This window comes from Gavialis gangeticus, unplaced genomic scaffold (genome assembly GCF_001723915.1).
Source record: "Gavialis gangeticus isolate Ggan-Ray unplaced genomic scaffold, GavGan_comp1, whole genome shotgun sequence".
Lineage (NCBI taxonomy): Eukaryota > Metazoa > Chordata > Crocodylia > Gavialidae > Gavialis > Gavialis gangeticus.
The window spans coordinates 21,930,605-21,952,200 of NW_017728992.1; the positions used below are offsets into that span (position 1 = coordinate 21,930,605).

At 46.3% G+C, this 21,596-nt stretch overlaps 1 protein-coding gene across 4 annotated transcripts in view; it reads left to right on the forward strand.

Annotated features, from left to right (window-relative positions):
* Positions 1 to 21,596, forward strand: part of TRIO (trio Rho guanine nucleotide exchange factor) — a 589,244-nt gene that overhangs the window by 239,052 nt on the left and 328,596 nt on the right. For all 4 annotated transcript variants that reach the window (XM_019521265.1, XM_019521285.1, XM_019521275.1 and 1 more), the window contains exon 3: positions 6,460 to 6,574. In XM_019521265.1, coding sequence (XP_019376810.1) covers positions 6,460 to 6,574 — 115 coding nt within the window. The remainder of the gene's footprint in view (positions 1 to 6,459; positions 6,575 to 21,596) is intronic.

Sequence of the window (21,596 nt, forward strand, 5' to 3'; positions counted from 1 at the left end):
TATGAGGAGAGGCTACGGGACCTGAACCTGTTCAGCCTCCAAAAGAGAAGGCTGAGGGGGGATCTTGTGGCCTGTTATAAACTAGTCAGGAGGGATCAGCAGGCACTGGGGGAGTCACTGTTCCCCCGAGCACTGCCAGGAGTGACCAGGAATAACGGTCACAAGCTGGCAGAGGGTAGGTTTAGGTTAAACATCAGGAGGCGCTATTTCATGGTCAGGGCGGCTAGGGTCAGGAACCAACTTCCAAGAGAGGTGGTACAGGCTCCTACCCTGGGGGTTTTTAAGAGGAGGTTAGATGAACACCTTGCTGGGGTCGTATGACCCCAGTACTCTTTCCTTCCATGGCAGGGGGTCGGACTAGATGATCTGCTCAGGTCCCTTCCGACCCTAGAAACTATGAAACTATAAAGACTACTGGGTCCAGTGAGTGAGTTAGGTTACCACCAGGATGTATTTGCAGTCTTTGAAGTGGATGTTTTAATTATTTTGTTCTCTTTAGTTACACTAAGCTTGATATGCAGATGTAGTTTCTCCTACAGAAAGCCACTTAGGCTTTCTGGCTTGCTCTGAGCCTTGCCATACTCGTGCAATGAGTGTGCTAGGTCTCTGCCAATACGTAGGAGGAAAAGAAAATGCACAAAATGGGGGTGGGGGTTGTGCAGGCAAGAAGGGGCTTCTGTCAATATCCAGAAGGGAAATTTACAAAGGGGGCTTTCTGCTACACTGGAAGCAATTATTTATTTGTATTTGTTAGGTTTATTTAAATGAGGTCTTCATACCTTTAAAATATCGCTGTGAAACACTAGTGAAAAGCTGCTGAAAGCATTCTGGAAGCAATAAAGCATTGATTTACAAGGTAGTTTTGGGGGTTTGTTTAAGTAGCCTGCACATTGCCTGTTGAGAATTATTATATGTCACTTAGCTTGTTCGTGTGCTTCTGTGTCAAAATGTAAGGCTATAAATGGAAAAGTATTAAGAAAAATACCCAGTACAAAACTGTATTCCAGCCTTCAAGGATATTTAGCTTATTTTCTTTACAGGATAAAACCACTTAAAAAATGGGTAAACTCAGAAGCAGAAATACAGTAGCCCACCTACATGTTGTAAACAGAGGACTCTTGTTTTAACCTAATGTTTCTTTTATTTTTCCCCACACAGGGATAATTACCTAATGAATCCTCAAATTCAGAGACATTTATGTAAATTTCATTGAGATTTCAGTGGAAGAGTATTCATAGTATCGTAGTCGCTAGGGTTGGAAAGGACCTAAACAGATCATCAAATCCAAGCCCCTGCCTTCAGCAGGAACAGGTGCTGGGGTCATATGACCCCAGTCAGGTGTCTATCCAGCTTCCTCTTAAAGACCCCCAAGGCAGGAGCGAGCACCACTTCCCCTAGTGTTAAGTAATGCCTCCTGATGTCCAGCCTGAACCTATCAACTTGTGTAACAATTCCTAGTTACCCTATCTGGTGCCTGGGGGAACAGAACACATCCTATTCCTGGCTGATCCCCCCCTGGTGAATTTGTAGATGGCCACCAGATCTCCCCTCAGCCTTCTCTTGTGGAGGCTGAATAGGTTCAGGCCCTCTAGTCCAGGGGTGGGCAAAATGCAGCCTGCGGGCGAGATGTAGCCCGTCAGGCCATTCTATCCGGCCCGTGGGGCCCCTAAAAAATTTAGAAAATTAATATTTATCTGCCCCCGGCTGCCTTTCATGTGGCCCTCTGGCTTGCCAAAACTCAGTAAGCAGCCCTCCACCCGAAATAAATGCCCGCCCCTGCTCTAGTCTCTCCTCGTATGGCCTGCCTTGCTGTCCCCTGATTATGTGAGTGGCCCTCCTCTGGACCTTCTCAGTGCTAGCCACATCTCTCTTGAAGTGCGACGCCCAAAACTGAACACAGTACTCCAACTGCGGCCTGACCAATGCTGCATAGAGGGGGAGGATCACCTCCCTGGACCTGCTTGTGATGCATCTTTGGATGTATGACAAGGTGTGGTTAGCCTTACTGATAGCTTCCTTGCACTGGCGGCTCATGTTCAACCTGGAGTCAACAATGACTCCAGGATCCTTTTCTGCCTCTGTGCTGATGAGAAGGGTATTCCCCAGCCTGCAAGTGTTATGCTGGTTCCTTCTCCCTAGATGCAGTACCCTGCACTTGTCCACGTTGAATCCATCCTATTCTTATCTGCCCATCTCTGTAACCTGTCCAGATCTAGCTGGATTCTGTCCCTCCCTTCTGGCATGCCCACGTTGACCCATATCTTGGTGCCATCAGTGAACTTGGACCAATGTGCTTTCCACCCCCTCATCCAAATCATTGATAAAGACGTTGAACAGTATGGACCTGAGGACCGAGCCCGGGGGAATTCCACTGCCCACATCCCTCCAGGTTGAAAACAACCTGTCCCCCCCACTCTCTGTGTGGAACGGTCCAGCCAATTAGCCACCCATCTGCCATCAGTGCTGCAGTTACCTAGCTTTTTTATGAGAATGAGGTGAGAGACAGTGTCAAAGGCCTTCTTAAAGTCCAGGAAGATGATGTCCATCCCCATGCCTTCATCCAAGGACTTTGTGACCTGATCATAAAAGGAAATAAGGTTAGTCTGACACAATATTCCCTTAATGAAACCATGTTGGTTCCCCCTAAGCACGATCTCCCCTGCTGGTCCCTCGCAGATGTGCTCCTTGATTATTTTCTCAAAGGTGTTCCCCAGGACCGAGGTAAGACTGATGGCTCCTCCTTTCTTGTAAATGGGGACCACGTGGGTTTTTTTCTAGTCATCCGGCACCTGGCCAGAGCTCCATGAGCGCTCGTATAGCCGTGCTAGGGGCCCTGCAATGACCTCCGCCAATTCCCTCAGCACCCTTGGATGAAGAGAATCCAGGCCTGCTGATTTTGAACACATCCAGCCCCTCCAGAAGTTCCCCAACTATGTCATCCCTCACCTTGGGCCTGGCAGTGCCTCTCCTGAGTCCTTCCATGCTCCCGGTGGGGGAGATGTCATGGTCCCTGCTCAGAAAAATGGAGGGAAAGAATTTAACGAGGTTCGCTTTTTCATTTGCAGCAATCACCAGATTGCCAAGTGTGTCCCGCAGGGGCCCTACGTTACCCAGTGCCACTGCCTTGCTACCTATGTATTTGAAAAAGGACATTTTATTATCTTTAATCCTGGTCACCAGCCCCAGTTCCATCTCAGCCTTGGCCTTCCTAACAGCCGCCCTACAGCCTCTAGCAACGGAGGTGTGATCCTCTTTGGTAATAGTCCCTTGCTTCCATTGGATGTATGCCTCTTTTTTAGCCCTCAGGCATTCCTGAATGCCCTTGCTGAGCCATGGGAGCTTTTTAGCAGTCTTACCCACCTTGGTATGCATTGGGATTGACTCCCTTTGGGCTTGGAGGATTGTCTCCTTGAGGAACGACCACCTGTCTTGGACTCCCATCTCTCCAAAACTTCAGGATCCCAATGCCTCTCGTACTAGTCTTCTTAACTCACTGAAGTCGGCCCTCCTGAAGTCAAGGACTTCTGCCTTACTGCTAGCCCTTGAGACCCTGCGCTGGATAGTGAATTCCGGCAGGCGATGATTACTATTGCCCAGGTGGCCGAGAACCTGCAATTCCCTCACCAGGTCATTGCCTCTACCAAGGACAAGGTCCAGCAGGGCATTTCCTCTGGTGGGACTGTGCACCTCCCGAGTTAGGTGGAGGTCCTGTATCTCGGCTTGGAATCTACACGAGTGGTCAAACCTAGCTGACTGCTCTTCCCAGCAGATGTTTGGGTAGTTCAGGTCACTCATAACTACCACATCTCTTGACTTGACAGCCTTTGTGAGCTGTCCTAAAAATTCCCAGTCCAGCTCTTCCTCCTGGTTGGGCAGTCTGTACCAGACACCCACTATTAAGTCCCTTTTCCCATGACCCCCTTGTATTCTTACCCAGAGCACCTCAGTCAGCCCCTCTTCTGACCCCACCTTGCTCACTGAGGACGTGTATTGCTCCTTGACGTAGTGCGCTACACCCCCTCTTTTTCTCCCTGCTCTGTCTCATCTGTACAGCCTGTAGCCCTTAATATTTACTGCCCTGCCCAATCATGGGTAGAATTCCACCAGGTTTCTGTGAGCCCTACTATGTCTGGATTTATGATAGCTAGCAGGAGGGCGAGCTCCTCCTGCTTATTTCCCATACTTCTAGTGTTAGTGTAGAGGCATTTAAGAGATCCTGTGGGTGTTTGTTCCTAAGCCTGTTGTGGCCCCTGTCACTTACCTGGGTACTTCCTGTGCTCGACACCTGGCTTGATGGTGAAGTGTCGTCCTATGCCTCTGTGGCCCCGTCCCTCAGCGAGACTAGTTTAAAGCCCACCGTATGAGGCTAGGCAACCTGGAAGAAAAGATATGTTTACCTTTTGGAGAAAGATGAATCCAATCCCACCCAAGCATGCCCCCGTGTGGAAATGTGGGTCATTGTCAAAGAACCCGAAGCCCAGCTCCGAAGCCGCAGGTTGACCTCACCAACGCAGGCCTCATGGCACCGTCCGTGTCTACTCACCAGGAGACTAGAGGAGAATACCACCTGTGCCCCCGTCTCCTTGAGCTTGGCCCCCAGAGCTTTGTAGTCTTTCATGATGCAGTCTGGACTGCTCTTGGTCACATCATTCATTCCCACCTGTATCAGGACTATGGGGTACTGGTCAGAAGTTTAGATGAGGTTTGGGATCATCTCTGTGACATCCCGAATCTGGGCCCCAGGCAGGCAGCGGACCTCATGTGCTATGGGATTGGGGTGACAGATGGGTCCCTCTGTTCCCCTCAGGATGGAATCTCCAATGACGAGGACTCTGTGTCTCCTCTTCTTGGCATTCTGTCCTTGCTCAGTCTGTGCATTGCCTGGAGTGGCCCAGTCTCCTCCAGAGGCATCTGCATCAGCCCCCTCCCCCAAGGCTTGCCAGGGCCTCGTATCTGTTCCCCAGTTTTACCTGGGGAGCTGACGCTGCACTAGCCTGGGCAGGCCTTGTTCTGACATACCTCTGCAGTGCATCCTACTTGGGGGGGCTTCGGTTGATTTCTGACCCTGCAGAGAATGGAAATAACCGTCAATTTCGTCCTCTGCAACCCTGATCCCCTGCAGCCTGCTCACCTTGGCCTGGAGCTCCCTCACTTGCTCCTCCAGGGCCTGTAGGCGGTTACAAGAGGGACAACCAAGGGAGGCCTCAGACCCCTCTCCTGCCCCCAACTGCAGGACCCCTGCCAGGCAGCCCCCACAGACAGGGTGGCTGGGTGCTGCCGACCCCACTATGGGCTCCATCTGAGAGGAGGCATCAGAGGGGCCCAGGGCAGGTGACACCACCAGGGCAAGGTCCCTAGCAGCAGCTCACCACATCCTTCTTGTGTCCATGGAGCTCCGAGTCTTCCTCCCTCCCCTGCTGGAGACTACCTCCTGGCTTACTCCTTACACCTGTCTACTGCGAATGCCGGCACGCCTCTGTTTGTGCGCAGCTCTCTGCCGGCTCAGTTAAGAGGGATCCGAGGGGTTCCCCCTCTGGATCCTCTACAGCTGTGCTGGCTTCTCTGCCCCACTTAGCTTCAGAGGATCCGCCGCCTCTGCCGCCGCTGTTGCTGGTGAGTACAGGGGGCACACTTGTGCTGGAGGCACATGTGCGCCCACTCTGGACTCAAGCCCCAAGGTTACAAATCTTGGTTTTGTTAGCAGCAGCCTAAGAAATGTAAAGAACAGTTAGGTTGCTGATCTTAGCCGTGAGTCACTGTGTTTTATGAGCTAAAGCAATGAAGCTGTTATATACAGTATGTAAAATAAGTGTTAAGCTTTGTATATGCTTAATTTTAAGGCTGGTGCATGTTTAGAGGCAGCAATGTTACTTCAAGCAGGTATTGCTGCTTTGTCTAGCTGGAGAAATTAAACTGTAGTTGTGGGTTTGGTCTAGGCTTTAGTTTTGTGATGAATATGTTTTTGCTTCAGAAACTAGGACCATATCTCCTCCCCCCCCATGTCCCATACATTAATTAATTAAAAAATCAGTGAAATTGCTCATTTAAATTATTAAATGGAGCTGCTAGCTTCTGATACCAACTTAAGTTATTGAAATACAAAATTAATTCATTTGGTTCATCATCTTTGAACAGAAGTGAAAACCTGACAGGTATACCCAGTTGGTCAGTAGATCAAATGTGTCATTGGCCTATAATGGTATAAATAAAGTTGTTGCGTGAAGTTGACAATCCTCACCCGGGTGATGTTGTTTTCTATTTCAAAACGGGCCAGGGAATCCATAGTTGTGTTGTCCTGTTTTTACTGCATTGGAAATTGCATTTCATATTCTGCAAGTGCATTTGTATGCTACAGAATGAGATCCGTTCTTAAGGGGGTCCCAAGGTAAACTCATCAGGGCAGAACTAATGCACTGTTGTTCACTCCTGGCACTTAAAACAGTTCTTTTTTTCTTTCAGGTGGCAGAGACAAGCGTGGAGGCCCCATTCTAACCTTTCCAGCTCGCAGTAACCATGATAGAATACGGCAAGAGGACCTTAGGAGACTAATTTCATACCTAGCTTGTATACCTAGGTAAGGGCTGATGTCTGGTTGAGCTTTCACATGATGGACTGAAAGTTCTACCTGGTGTACAGTTAGAGGCTAAGGCAGAAAGCAATAATAAAAGCAAGATTTGCTGCTTAATGTCCTCATGCTACCCTAAACAAGACCTGCATAAGCTATTTTTCAACTTGTGGAGGGATTTGGTATATGAACTTCTGTGCATCAGCTGGACACAAGTTAAGCTCAGAAAATGGTTTTACACTCTCTAGTGTCAATATTTGTGTGTTTGAGCTTTGCTTTGGACTTGGGCTACATGTCAACCTAGGTGTTTATGAATTCATTTACATTTGGGCTGGGGAATCAGACAGTCAGAAATCATAGCACCTGCTTGAGGCCTTTCTTCACCTTCCTAAAGAAAGCGCTAGACTTACCTGAGTCTCCAGCCCACGGGATCAGCATGGTTAAGGAACATCAGTTTTTGCAGTCAGTATGACACAAGGGAGTGACATGGCTGGCGTAATGTCTTGGTTTCCTTGGACTTCTCAGCCTGAGTGACCTATTTACTGCTTGGTTGACTGGGGACAGCCTTTGGCACAGTTCCAGAGTAGGACTTGAACTCATGTCTCTGGAGTTAAGCTGTTCTGCCACTATACCCTGAAGGGTTATGTCTTTTACTCAGTGGTCTGTCTATGCTCAGGTGGCCCAGTGACTACTTTTATTAAAGAAAATTTGAAAGACTGTTCCTTGAAGTATTACGTTATTTACACCTGAGTAAGGATGGCTCTGTGCCTCTTATTGATCTAGGTGGGGTTTTGCCTCTACTGTAAGTTGAAGCAGCCGCAAGACTGGTTTATAGGGGTGTGTGAAGCATCAGTTGCCAATTCAAATCAGAGAAGATTCAGCCTGATTCGGTGGCCCAATCATCAAATCCAGATCAAATCGGGAGACCCATTAAAAGCTCTGGATTGATTTGGAAAATGTTCGGTGATTTGGAAAAGGTGGTCGTGTGGGGAAACAGAAACTAAGAAGCGGGAGAGGGGGAGGAGGAGGAGGGGAAAGACTGTTCTCATATTGACATATGTAGTTGGCCAGTGACTGTGATCTTTCCCTCAGTACCCTTCCAATCACAGTGCTCTGGGGGAGGGATGTAGAAACAGCATATAAAGATCTATGTGACTCCTTTCTCTTCCTTTGTGAGCTGTCTGTCTAGAAGCAACAGCATGTGAAAGGTACTGGCTGCGGTGGCTGGCTTCCTAGTCAGCCCCTTGCTAGTCTTTCTTCTTGGAAAGGATTGGATGCACCTTTCCAGTATATTACAGATAGAAGATATATCTCACTCACTCACTCACTCACACACACACACACACACACGCACACTCACACACACACACACACGCACACTCACACACACACACACACGCACACTCACACACACACACACACGCACACTCACACACACACACACACGCACACTCACACACACACACACACGCACACTCACACACACACACACACGCACACTCACACACACACACACACTTTCCCGCACGGCAAATGATATGAAGCGTGCTGGAAAGGCAGGTGCCAGGTCTTCTGGCAGAGCAGGGAAAGGGGCTAGAGAGTATAGGAGGAGAGCTACATTCTACTGCCCTCCCCCGAAACATAGACACATCCACTTTCCTAGCAGCAGTGAGTATTCTGCTGCCAGTGGGAGCAAGGAGGTGGGTGCAGCATCTGTCCCTGCATCTGCACCATCTCCATTAACACCAGAAATAGCCACCAGTATGATAGTCTCCTCCATCCCAATTTCAGTTCCCAGCCTGAGGCTACCAGTGCCAGAGGAGGAGCTGGATCTGGAACCAAGGGAGCTCAGTGTCATAGCCAGGTAAATTTTGGGGAAGGAGGGAGAATCTGAGTTTGTGCTCCACACCCCTCAGAGTTCCCCTACAGGTAGGTCCTTTCTGGATGGCATGTCAGAGGAGGTTGTGGGGGCAGGTGGCTCAGCTTCCCCTGATATTGTGCCTCTGCCTGCTGAGGAGGGGGATAAGGCAGGATCCCCACCCTCAATCCAGAAGTGGGGGGGGGTAGTGCATTGTGGGATCATTTTGAGTCGGCAGACAATCCCAGATATGCTACCTGCCAGTACTGCCAAAGGCAAATCAGCCTCGGCAAGTATGTGAAATGCTTCACCACCACAGCGATGCTGCTGCATCTCAGGAGGCAGCACTCCCTTGCTGCTTCAGCCTGGCACCAGGGGGAGCATGCCCAAAAAGAAGTCCGTGTCGTCCCCCCCTGCTCCAAAGCCCAACACAATAGCCACTGCCAGTGTGGGCCAGCGGTCGGATGCAGAGGCACCAGACCCCAGCCTCAGGCAGGTAGTGTAGAGGCTTTGGTGACTACCTATCTCACCGAGGACATGGAACTGCTGGATTGCAACCCCTTGGCCTATTGGGCAACCTGCAGCCAGATGTGGCAGGATCTGCGTACAGTTGCCCGGGAACACCTGTCCTGTCCACCGACCAGTGTTCCGAGTGAGAGAGTGTTCATCATTGCTGGGGATGTTGTGACACCCCACTGCACCTCCTTGGATCCTGGTTTGGTGGAGCAGATAGTGTTCCTCAAGGTGAACCTCTCACTGTTGGGATTCCCCAAGCTCCACCTGCAGATGGAGTGAGTGCCACCCTCTTCACTCTGCACCTATTTGCTTTTTTTATTTGCTTTGATAACCATTTAAATGCCCCACTCTCAGAGCTGGAGGCAACAGTTTTTTTTACCAGCCAGCAGTGGAAGAACATCTCGGTGGTGAGCTCCCATGCCAGGACGAACTCGGAGGTATGGGCTGGGGCTACAGAGACGGAGGAAGTCCCAGGTCCTGGGCATGACCTAAAACTGCATCCTGCTAGGGTAGGGAGGCCTGCTGGGATTGCTGGTGGGGTGGCAGCCCCAGGAAATGCCAGGACCAAGGACTTCCCTGTTGAAAGACAGGTAGGGGCTGCCTGAAAACTTCTAGCCATCATGCACACACAATCCTGGCTGGGATAAGCCCAGACCTGTAAGATCTTTGAGGGGCCTGAGGCTTACTGGTTGCAGTGGAGTTGTGAGAGTCCAGGTGAGCGTAGCTGCCTGCGATGCCATCTGTGAGGCATGGGCTGCAGTGTAGGGGAGGTACGGAGCTGAAGAATGGATGTCACCCCTAGACATCAGGGACCTAAATGGGCAGTCTCCCACTTAGGTAACATCTGAAACAGTTTTCCATCAAGGTGCGGCAGGAGAAGGAGAGGAGGGCAGGCCAAGATCTGACCAACCCCCTGTTTCAAGCTACCATCCCTGATGCATTCATCCTGTTCTGCCGTAACTGACACAAGGCAGACAAGGTTCTTTGGGTCAGTCTAATATCTTTTATTAGACCAACTGAATAGTTGGAGAAATATACCTTGGCTAGCTTTCGGGTTTAAAAACCCTTAATCAGGATGAGGAAGACTTTGCAGTTGGTCTGTGCTCTTCCTGGATGGAATTAATAGTAAAGAAGCCAGAGGCTGGAATGGTATGCATGTAAGACAGGCATTAAGTGAAGATGTAAAGTGAGATGTCAGGGGGTGAGAGATGGGGTGGCGGGAAGGGGGATGTAGCAGCCAGGTAAAAGTGTTAAGGTACCTTGGGAGTCAGATGTCAGAAAAGTTATAGTGCATCATCAATCCAATGTCTATGTTGTGTCCATGATTTTTTTTATATCCAGTAGATTTATGAAGTGAACTTTGTAGGCTTGTCTACAAAAGGGAGTTTTGTAAATTCCCTTTGAGGATCAGGACTGGGTGATTGGAGAGAGAGTGGTTTCCTGGTGTAAAATGTGTCCCCACTGGTAATTGGGTGTTCTTGTCTTTAATAGATGTCCTGTGTGCATTCATTCTGGTATGCAGTTGTTGTTCGGTTTGTCCCGCATATTTTCCATCAAGGCATTTGGTGCACTGGATGAGATATATAACAATTCTGGAGGTGCCGCTGTAAGATCCAGGAATGGTGATAGTTCTGTTGTGGGCTGAGGGTTCGGGATTGAGAGTGTGGTTGGGGGTAGAAAGGTGAGAAATGTTTTTGTTAAGTCAATAAACCTGACTACGCATAGTTATAAGGCTACAAGGACAGACCATAATAATTTGCGTTGGCAACTTATTGGCAGTCCCCTCTGATGCCTGATATACGACAAGTTTCTCTTTCCACAAAGCTCAGTGAAAACAGGTGTCCCCGATCAGCACTGTCCGAGGGGTACTGGGAAGGACCCTAGTATTCAGTCTTTGGGCTCCTCAAGATCCACGGGCCCACCAAATCCAGGCCAGCAGCTAATCTTAAATCAGGAGCTTCTTTTACAGAGCTGCATCTTCCTTCTAAATGATTTCTGGATGTTCCAGCCAATTTATAACTTTTGAGCTATGCTGATAACTTACAGCCATCCAGATTCTTCCTACTTCAAAATGTCTTTAGGCTGACCAATAGCAGTACAAGCCTTGCATTCTTTTGATAAGGTTAATTTTTACTACGCCACAGGGCCTTACTACTTCAAGGCTTTGTTAAATTTACTAGGCCTTACTTCATACAAGGCCTTACTACATCTTTCACTTTCATTAGGCTCTTAGCAACAACGTATAGCTTAATATCTGAACAAATGACAGAAAAACACTTGGTCTAATCTTCACAGAGCCTTCAGCAAGCACCTTTATCACACAGACATAATTTTCAGCTGTCACAGGGGGTACTGGAGATATGTTGGCAGGTTTTGCATTTCTTGTCATGGCATGGTCTGGATCCATTCAGTGTGCTTTGGGCTGTAGGAAGTTTGCTTCTGGTGATGAGGTTAGTGAGGTATGGTGCTTGTCTGAATTTACAAAACAGGTTTTGTAGATGAGCCGACAGACTTCACTTCATAAATCTACTGGATATAAAAACTCATGGACTCAATATAGATACTGGATTTATGACACACTGTAACCTGCCTGACATCTGCCTCCCCAAGTATCTCTCTACTTTTACCTGGCTGCTACAACCCCTTTCCTGCCTCCTGCCCCTCCCCAGCCCATCTCTCACCCCCTGGTAACTGACATCTTCGCTGACTGGCTTTCTTGCATATCAGCCCAGCCTCTGGCTTCCTTATTATTCATTCCATCCAAGAAGAGCGCACACACCAACTGCAGATGCTTCCTCAGCCTGACTAAGGTTTTTAAAAATAGAAAGCTTTCCAAGATATACATCTCCAACTATTTAGTTTGTCTAACAAAAGATATCACATCTACTCAAAAAACCTTGCCTGCCTATTCCTTAGATCAATACAACTACAACCAGAAACCCAGTTAACGTGCACACACGATACAAGTTTTGCTTTCAACAGTTTGAGGTGCAGTGTCCCAGAAATCCCTGCTCCTGTCTCCTTGAAACTTAGCAGGCTTCATGCCCTCAGAAGGGGCTACCATCTAAGAGCATGTTTTCATCCAGTTCTGCAAAAAACCCCACAAAGTTAAGTATTTTAGTGATTCCCCATTATAGTCTATTGCTGAGTCACTGCTGAATCTCTTGAATCTGATTCGGCTGAATCGATTTGGGACAGTGTTCTGAATCGCTGTCCCCCAGATTGGCAGAATCTGAATTGAATACTGGCCACTTCTCACAGGCCTACTGGTTTAGCATACTTGGCTGCCTATGGCCGCCAAGTGGCTAATTGTAGCAGCGTAAAATAATACATATTGTGTGTGCCCACACATTCATTAATGCACTTTAGGTAATGTGCATTAAAACTCGTACCTTCGTTATGAAGTACTAGAAAAATGTGCATTAGCCTATTTTAATATGCATTAGCAAAAGAGCACAGTTTCTGTGATGCTTTAATATGCATTAAAACGCACTTGTAGATATGCCCACTGTGTGTGTGTGTGTGTAGATAGACAAGATTCTTTGGGTGAATCTGATATCTTTTATTAGATCAATTCAAGTAGTTGGAAAAAAAAATTAGCAAGCTTTTGGGTTTAAAAACTCTTCATCAGGCTGCAGAAGCCTCTACAGTTGGCGTGTGCTCTTCCTGGATGGAATGAATAGTAAAGAAGCCAGAGGCATGCTGGTATGCATGCAAGACAGGCAGTCAGTGAAAATGTAAATTGAGGAGTCAGTGGGTGAAAGAGAGGTTGGGTGTGGGGGAGAGAAAAGGGGGATGAATATAACAGTTTAATAGTGGAGAGGTACTTAAGGAGTCAGATGTCAGGCAGGTAATAATGTGTCATAAATCCAATGTCTATATTTAGTCCATGATTTTTTTTGTACCCAGGAGGTTGATGAAATGAAGTTCATAGGCTTGTCTCAGAGAGGTGTTTGTAAGTTTCCTTTGAGGATTAAAACTGAGAGATTGGAGAGAGAGTGGTTTTCTTGCAAGAAATGTGCCCCCACAGGTAATTGGGTATTCTTTGCTAGATTTCCAGCATGCATTCATTTTAGTGCGTGGTTATTGTTGGTCTCTCCTACGTATTTTCCATCAGGGCATTTGACGCAATGGATGAGATGTATTAGATTTCTGGAGGTGCAACTGTAAGATCCAGGAATGCTGATGGTTCTGCTGTGGGGTGTAGTAATTCTAGGGGTGGTGTAGATGTGTTGGCAGGTTTTGCATTTCTTGTCATGGTGTGGTCTGGATCTATTTAGTGTGTTCTGGGCCTTAGGAAGTTTGCTTCTGGTGATGAGGTTAGTGAGGTGCGGTACTTGTTTGAAGGCTAGGATGGGTGGTTCTGGGAAAATCTCTATAAGAATAGGGTCTCCTAGTATGGGTTGCAAATGTTTGAGGATTTTCTGTATGGGTTCAAGGGAGGGGTGATATGTGATAGCCAGCCATGTGCGATTCATGGGGGGTTTTCTTTTGTACTGCAACAATTCTTCATGTGGTATCTGTGTGGCTCTTTCAAACGTGATCTATCTCTCTGGAGGAGTGCTCTTGTTGGGTGAAAGGCTTTTTAAGATTAGTGAGGTGGCAATCCTGGGTGTTCTCCTCAGTGCAGATTCGGTAGTATCTGAGGGCTTAGCTGTATATCACAGCTTTCTTGGTGAGTTTAGGGTGATTGCTGTTTCTGTGCAGATATGTATATTGGTCTGTGGGTTTCTTTTATAATGTGGTCTGTATTTTACCATTCTGTATACTGATCATCATGTCTAAAAAGGAGATGTTGGTGCTGGAGTGTTCAGGAGATAGTCAGATGGCAGGATGATGATTGTTGAATTTCTGATGGAACTCAATCAGAAATTGCAGGTTTTCAGTCCAAATGATGAAGATGTCATCAGTATATCTTAAGTATAGCAAGGGTTTGATGGTGCAGTTCTTGAGGAATTCTTCTTCCAGGTGGCTTATAAAAAGGTTGGCATACTGTGGGGCCAAGTTGGTGCCCATAGTTGTGCTCATGGTCTGGAGGAAGTGTTGGTTATTAAAAGTGAAATTGTTGTGTGTGAGGATGTAGTGTATAAGGTCAGTAATATCTTTGGGTCTGTACTCTTGAGTTGTCATCTTGCTCTCATAGGTATGTAAGGCAGGCTTGTATGCCATCCTGATGTGGGATGTTGTTATCTAAGATGGTAACATTCATGGTGGCTAGGAGGGTGTTACTGGGCAGGTGGTCTATGTTTTTAAGTTTCCGGAGAAAGTCTGTAGTGCCTTGGACAAAACTTGCTTTTTGGGTTTTAGGATTATTGATTCGATGAAACCTGATATTTCCTCAGTTAGGGTCCCATGGCTGGATATGATAGGTCTGCCAGGGTTCCCTTGTTTGTGGATTTTAGGGAGCATGTAAAAAGTCCTGGGGTTGGGTAGCAGGGGGATCAAGGTCTGTAGTTTTTTCTTGTAGTTCTAATGGAAATGATTTTGATGGTATTTTTGAGTATCATGGTGAAAAGGGGCATAGGACCTTTTGTAGTAGGTGGTGTCAGAGAGTTGTCTGTTGGTTTTCTTTATGTAGTCTTCACGGTTTAGGGTGACTGGCTCCTTCTTTATCTGCTAGTTTTATTATTATTTGGTGGTTAGATCTTAGAGATTCTATGGCCTTTCTCTTTGGTAGAGAGAGGTTGTTATGGTGGTAGGTGTTGATTATTTCATTGTTCATTCTTTCTTTGAAGCAGTCAATGTAGTAGTCAAGGCTAGAGTTTTGTCCACTGCGAGGTGTCCGGTGCGTGTGTGTGTATATATACATGCATGCAAATACTCACACGCACTAGCTACATTTCCATCTCCTTGGCAAGATCCATTAGGATATACTAGCCAAAGAAAGGCAGTGTCATGCCAATAAGCAGCTTCTGTGTCTCCCAGGAAGTCTCCATAGGTTTGTGGTATTTTTATATGCCTGCTTTTGGCCTTGTGGTCCCCTATAAGCTTCCAATGTAGTTTAAAAGAGCTGTTTTAATCAGAGCTGCTTTAGACATTGATGCAAACCAAAAAAAGTAGAGGTGCATAATAGATGTTAGTTACTTAATGTGTTTTTGCAGAAAAACTGTTACGTATAAGACGGTAGAAATTAAGTAAACTTACTCAGGGGCATACATTCTAGCTGTGTTGGTCTAAGGACATAGGTAAGCAAGGTTCTGTTTCTTACCCATTGACTGTCTCAATTTGCATTTCCACTGACAAGCACTCTTATATACTGGCCTCTAGCTTCCATTCAGTTCTATCAAGGAAGAGCACAGACCAACTGCAGAGACTTCCTCAGCCTGACAAAGGGTGTTTGTATCTGAAAACTTGCAAAGAAGAATTTTTCCTACTATTTTTAGTTGGTCTAATAGAAGTAGTCTTACTCAAATATCTGCTTCTAAGTGTCACAACATCTTTCTTGTTTCATGTTTCACCTTGCCTGTCTCTGCCAGGTTTTTTCCCCCCTCTTCTGAGTGAAAGTGCTTTGCTCTAAATTTTCCAAAGTGCTTTGACAAAATTTTGACAAAACTGAAAGATTTTATAGCAGTATGCGTGGCTTTTGTTTTGGGTTAGTCACTTAATGCGTGATTTTTCTGATCTGGTTCTTCTCTACTTAGAATAAATTCATTGGGTATCAATTTTGAACTCACCTGTCCTTAAAAGAACTTGAGTTGGAAGAGACTGAACCTAGTGTTAAATTTATAAACCTTTTCATATTTCAGATGATCTTTTGAGACCACAAGTACATTAGTACCCTGGATGTAATACACACCTTGTTTTTTGAAAGGCAGAATGAAGAAGAACATTTTTTTTTTCCAGTGTTATGGCTGCAAAGAACAGGGACAGAGCCCAGTCTTCAGCCGACTCACCTTCCCAGTTTCTGCTTAACTAAAGCTGAAACCTTAGTTGCTGCTGGAGTGGTCTCCATAGGTAAATCTATGATTTTGAAAAGAGCTAAAGAGTTTCCAAGGCTGTTGCGGTGGGGCACTTGCCTGGCACTTTAAGGGCTGGGTCAGGCATCCAGCAGGTGCCTAATGGTGGCAGCCATTCTGAGAACCTAGTACATAAAGGCTGCAGTCTGTTGCTGCTAGCCAAGCAGAAATATTGCCTAGCTGAGCTGCAGCAGGAACAATTCTGGAGGTAAGGGCAGGAACTTAAGGGGATGGTTTGGATGCTTCTGGTCCTGGGCATGAACTAAAACTTCACCCTGCTGGGGATGGGTGGCCTGGTGGGGCTCCCAGTGGTGTGGGAGCCCCCAGGAAATACCAGGCCAGTTACCACCCTGGAAAAAGGATCAAGATGCCTTAACCCCTAGCCCCCACAATACTGTAGGTACAAGGGGACCAGGCATGGCTACGACCACGTGAGCCCCCACCATGGAGGGAAGCCCTGTGGCCCCAGTAAGGAGGTGAAGATGAGGAGCCTCAGTGAGGGGGCGGCCCCAGTGAGGGGGCAGAGATGAGGAGCCCAAGTGAGGGGGAAACCAGAGGGTTGGGAGCCCAGTATGTGTGTGTGAGTGTATAGAGTTGCCCCAGGAAGGGCCAGGGCAAGCTTGGACCTGGTCGGGTAATTGGCTGGCCACTACCTGGGTGAGAGTTGCGGGAGAGGCCCAAAAGATGGTACGTCTGCCACCCAAGGTACGAGCTAGATAAAGCCTATGGCTGAAGAGGCCCACTATGAGAGGGAGCAAGGTGGTACAAGTTGTTGATGTGTGAAAGAGACCCTGTGAGAGGGAGTGGAGTGTGAGAGATCCTAGTGAGAGGAGAGCAGTATGATTGTGTGCGTGTCTGAGGCCTGACAACGAGTCTGGCTGTTGGCCAGAAGCATTGTGTCATCTGGATGCCATCTGTGAGGCTTGGGCTGTGGTGGAGGGGAGGAACGGAGCTGCAGATAGCGTCTCCTGGCATTGGGGCAAGAATGGGCAGCCCCCCACCTAATTAACGCCATAATTATGTATCCTCAAAGCACGGCAGGAGAGGAGGTGGGGTGTTGGCCCAGAAACAGGTGGGTGGGCCAATGACAGACCAGTCCCGAGAAAGCCCCATTACAGCTGTGAAATAGGAGGAGAGAGACCAGGAGCATCTAGCAAACAGCAAAATCGCCCTAAGAACGTTTAGCATTAGAAACAGCAAGATCATTTTAAAAGGAGAGAGAGTTGTTAATACCTCTGAAGTGAAGAACAATGAGGCAGAAAGTCAGTAGACTCCCTCAGTCTCCAGAATAATAATGCAACAGCTGCTACCCAGTAGAGCAGAAATCAAAGCTGGGTGCTTCTGTCTGAGGCAGAAAATCACCTTCTCTGATTACTACATGCAACCCAATTTTGGGGGCCTGATTTTGGAGGAAAATGTATGTGCAGTATGTGAGAAAATACAGCATGGTTTGGATAGGTGTAACTTCTGTCAATAGTTGAATTAAAGTAACATGGATATGTTTGCAAATGCAAATGTGTTTTCAGTTCCAGATGGTTAAAATTACATGTTCATGTCTTGGGAGACAGTTTGGCTTTTTTTCCCTTTGAACTCTGTAGAAGAGTAGGGGGAGTAGGAGGAGGGAAATCTATGCTCACTCCTTTTCCATTAGTATCTGGAAGTCAAGTGGCCCAACAGTAAAGGGGCAGGCCACAGGAGTGGTTGAAACAGGGCAACTGCAGAGTCTGCTCAGAGGCAGAAAACAGAAGAAGCCCCTAGACAGGCCTGGGAGCCTAAAAAGAACTAAACCCTTACCTGCAGAGCACTCTCAAGTCGAGGGGAGAATTATCTCAGCAGGGAAAGCCTGTTGCAGAAAGCCCCAGGAGAACACAGAGATGGTCCGGCCCCCTTAAGACTCCGACTGAGAAATAGAACCTGTGGAAAGGAAAAGTCCTATTTGAAAACACTAGGACGGGGCTGGAACAGCCCAGGCTGTTTCTAACCTCAGGAAAGGAGTCACTTGATGTTAACTCAGCCCAGGTGTCTCCCTTCAATACAGGACAGATGAGCTACAGCTGGGGACCAGAAACCAGCATTGATAGGCTTGGAGTACAGGGCAGAGAGCCCAAAAGGACACAAGCAGTAGTGAGAAGGAAAACCCTGCACCCGAGAGCAACACAGGCCAGGTGTGTGGAATACCCCTGCCCATATGTTTGCATTTTTGTTTGTAACGGACTGCAGAGGTTTCCTGGGAGTCATCCAGAAAGGTAGTGAGAGCAGCTCCTAGCTGTGATGCCTTAACAGCAGGAGCCTGTACTTAAGCCCAGAGGACTGTGGTGGGGGTACTGGGGCTGGAGGAGCCCCCCTTTAAGGCCTGTGAGGCTCCATTACAGGCCATAACTGTTTTTGGTGGGTTTTTTTTCCTCCCCCTGCCCCTTTCCAAATTTGCGGCATTTTGTCAGAATGAAGAATTCCAGTAAGAAATGTCACTGCCAGTTCTAACCCCTTTTCCCCTAACATGTCTGAAGCAATCTAGAAGAAAACCATGCACACCAGTTTTTTTTTGTTCCTTTTTATGAGAAATGTGGCCCCTAAGAAAGGTTCCAGTAAAAGTGATAAAGGGGCATATCTAGTGCATGATATTCAGCTGTTTTGACTACTGCATATGGTGGTTTGTTACAGTTCTGAAGAACTTCAGTAACTGGTTCTCAGTGCTGTTGGCAGAAACTTCAGCCTACTTTGGAAATGCTCAAACCTTCATGCAGTGTCAGGGGTCTCACTTCTTAGGCTATAGCACAAGATAAAATACCTTCCAATATCATAAGAGGGAATCTTCTTTGAAAACTAGGAAGAAAATTATTTTCTTGAAAAATACTAGGTGTTGCAAGTAGTTGTTCATGATTTCTATGCTAGTTTTTGTTAGCACAGGGCACTCAACACCCTAAATCCCAATTCAGTGCAATATTTGCCCATTGAGGCCAAAATAGCCACAGAAGTTGTGTGGGAAGACATGAAAGACTGTTCATGACATAGGCACTGAGTGTTGATTTAGATATGTAGATAAAAATACTAAAAATAGCCTGTAATCTTTCTGCAGGGCAGGTGGAAAGTCAACACTCAAGCACCAACTTGTTTGCCTGCTTTGTTATATAAATAAGTTTCCTCCTCTGATTATGATGGCTATGTATGTCTCTGTTTTGCACCTCTGGGTGATCAGATGATGGTAAGGCTAATGAAAGCCATGGCTAGCTAGGAACCTTTTAGGTCCTGAACTTGGACACCAATCAAAGTCATCATCCATTGTTGATACAGGGTTGTCAGAGTTCTTTAATTCAAACCTTTATATAGGCTTGGATTTTATATAGGTGACATTGCTGTATATTGAATGGTTTGGTCTCATAATATACCCAGATATGTCATAGTGAACCTGCTTTAGCAACATGCAGTTCTTGGAGTACCTTAATTGCTGTAAGAAGGGTTACCCAGGCTTTCAATGCCATTCCTTCCCTGCCCTTTACCTTAAGATACACCTTAACCATTTAAGAAACCATGAGTTGGCTTACCTCATGGGTTCATCTTGTCTACGTGCAATATTCAGATGGAGAGATGAGTGGCAAGCAGTGTTTGGGCCCAAGGTGTTTAGCATTAGAGAGCTTACTGAATGGGATGCTTGACAGGGAGGACATTGGTTGCTACTGCTCCTCCATGCAATTCTTCCTGAAGTAGTTCAGACATGCATGAAAAATCCCACTTCATTTGGTTGCTGCAGTGCACCACCATATACCCTAGAAGTGGAGCTCTGTCTGATACAGCTATACTTGGTTTGGATAACTGATGTAGCCTTATCTGTTTCTTTATGAGCAAGCAAATAAGAAGATTGTTTGCATGAGATGAGAGGGGACTGCCTCAGTTAGGCTTTGGATACACACTGTCACTGCTGGTCTATCTGTGGTAGTGCATTAGCAGGCTACCTCATTGCCCAGCTCTGTGGCTAGGAAGAGAAAAAGAGCGGTTTTCTATCACCCCCTGGCTGGAGAGTAAATCTTTGAGGTGAATTTTGTACCATGCTAGATAAGGGAGTTTTGGTCTCTCAAAAGGATAAACTGATTGCAGACATGATGATAATCAGAAAGTTTGGAGGGAAGTAATCATGATAAGAATTAAGTATTTTAAGGAGAAAAAAATGGTACACTGGACTTCTAAAGGGTAGATTTTCATTGAGAGAAAAAGAGGCTAGGGAGGCCTGTGGATCTGCTGCAGTGGGAGGACTAATTTTAATGGAAGACGAAAGGAAGATGGAGCTTCCCGGTGCCTACTTTACTTTTCTCTTACAAGAGAACTGCCATCAGATGACTACCAAAATTTAATACAGAGGTAAAAAAGGGGGCAGGGACTCTAGTTCAGTAAAAAACATGTCAATTTCAGACTATTTTATTTTTAAGTTTTGGGGTCTGGTGGTCTTCACTGTCAGAGTGCTAAAAAATCCTAGAGGACTGGCAGTACTTGCAAACTGTGGATCAATGAGTGAAATGACAGAGGACCAGAGTGTCTATTTTTGTGCTCATCTTGAGCTAGAGAGGAATCCTTGGAAATTAAGCTAGTCAGCCTGAGTTCAATACCTGGGAAGTTAAATGACTAAGTTAAAAATAATAAATTTGTTAGTGTTGGGAGTAACAAAGATATTACTAGCAGTCAGTGTGGAGAATTATTGTTAAACCAACATTTAGTTTCTTGGAAAACGTAACTACTTTGGATAAGGGCAGAGCAGTGGACTTAATGTATTGGACTTCAGTACTGATTTAGTTGAAAACCTGTATAACATTCTCATAATAAACTGGAGAAATATGAGGTAGATGGGACTGACATTCAGTAGACACATAATAGGATCAATAACTATGCATAGATAGTGTAAATGGACCAATGTCAAACTGGCAGGGTGGTTCAAGTTGGGTTCCAGAGGGGTCTCTTCCAAGTCTTGTGTTGTTTAACCCATTCATAATCTGAACAAGGGAATGGAGAGTACTGATCAAAATTGAGGGTGAAACAAATCTGGAAGAGATTGTATGTCCCAGCAGCCTGCAGAGGGTTTGGGATTGAGAGTTTGGTTGCGGGGTAGAAAAGTAAGAAAAGTTTATTGACTTAACAAACACACAACTATGCGTAAATGATAATACTACAATGACAGACAATAATAATTCATGTCGGCAACTTATTGGCAGTCCCCTCTGATGCCTGATGTATGACAAGTTTCTCTTCTGCAAAGCTCAGCGAAGTCAGGCATCCCTGATCAGCACTGTCCAAGGGGTACTGGGAAGGACCCTGGTATTCAGTCCTTCGGGTCCTCGAGATCCACTAGCCCACAGATCCAGGTCAGCAGCTAATTCTAAATCAGTAGTTTCTTTTACAGAGCTGCGTCTTCCTTCTAAATAATTTCCAGATGTGCTAGCCAATTTATAACTTCTGAGCTATGCTGATAACTTATAGCCATTTAGATTCTCCCTACTTTAAACTGTCCTTAGGGCTGACCAAGAGCAGTACAAGCCTTCTGATGAGGTTAATTTTAACAACACCACAGGGCCTACTTTTGCTCCTACAAGGCTTTGCTAAATTTAGTAGGCCTCACTACATACAAGGCCTTATTAATCTTTGACTTCAATTAGGCTCTTAGCAACAACATATAGCTTAATATCTGAACAAATGACAGAAAAACACTTGGTTTAAT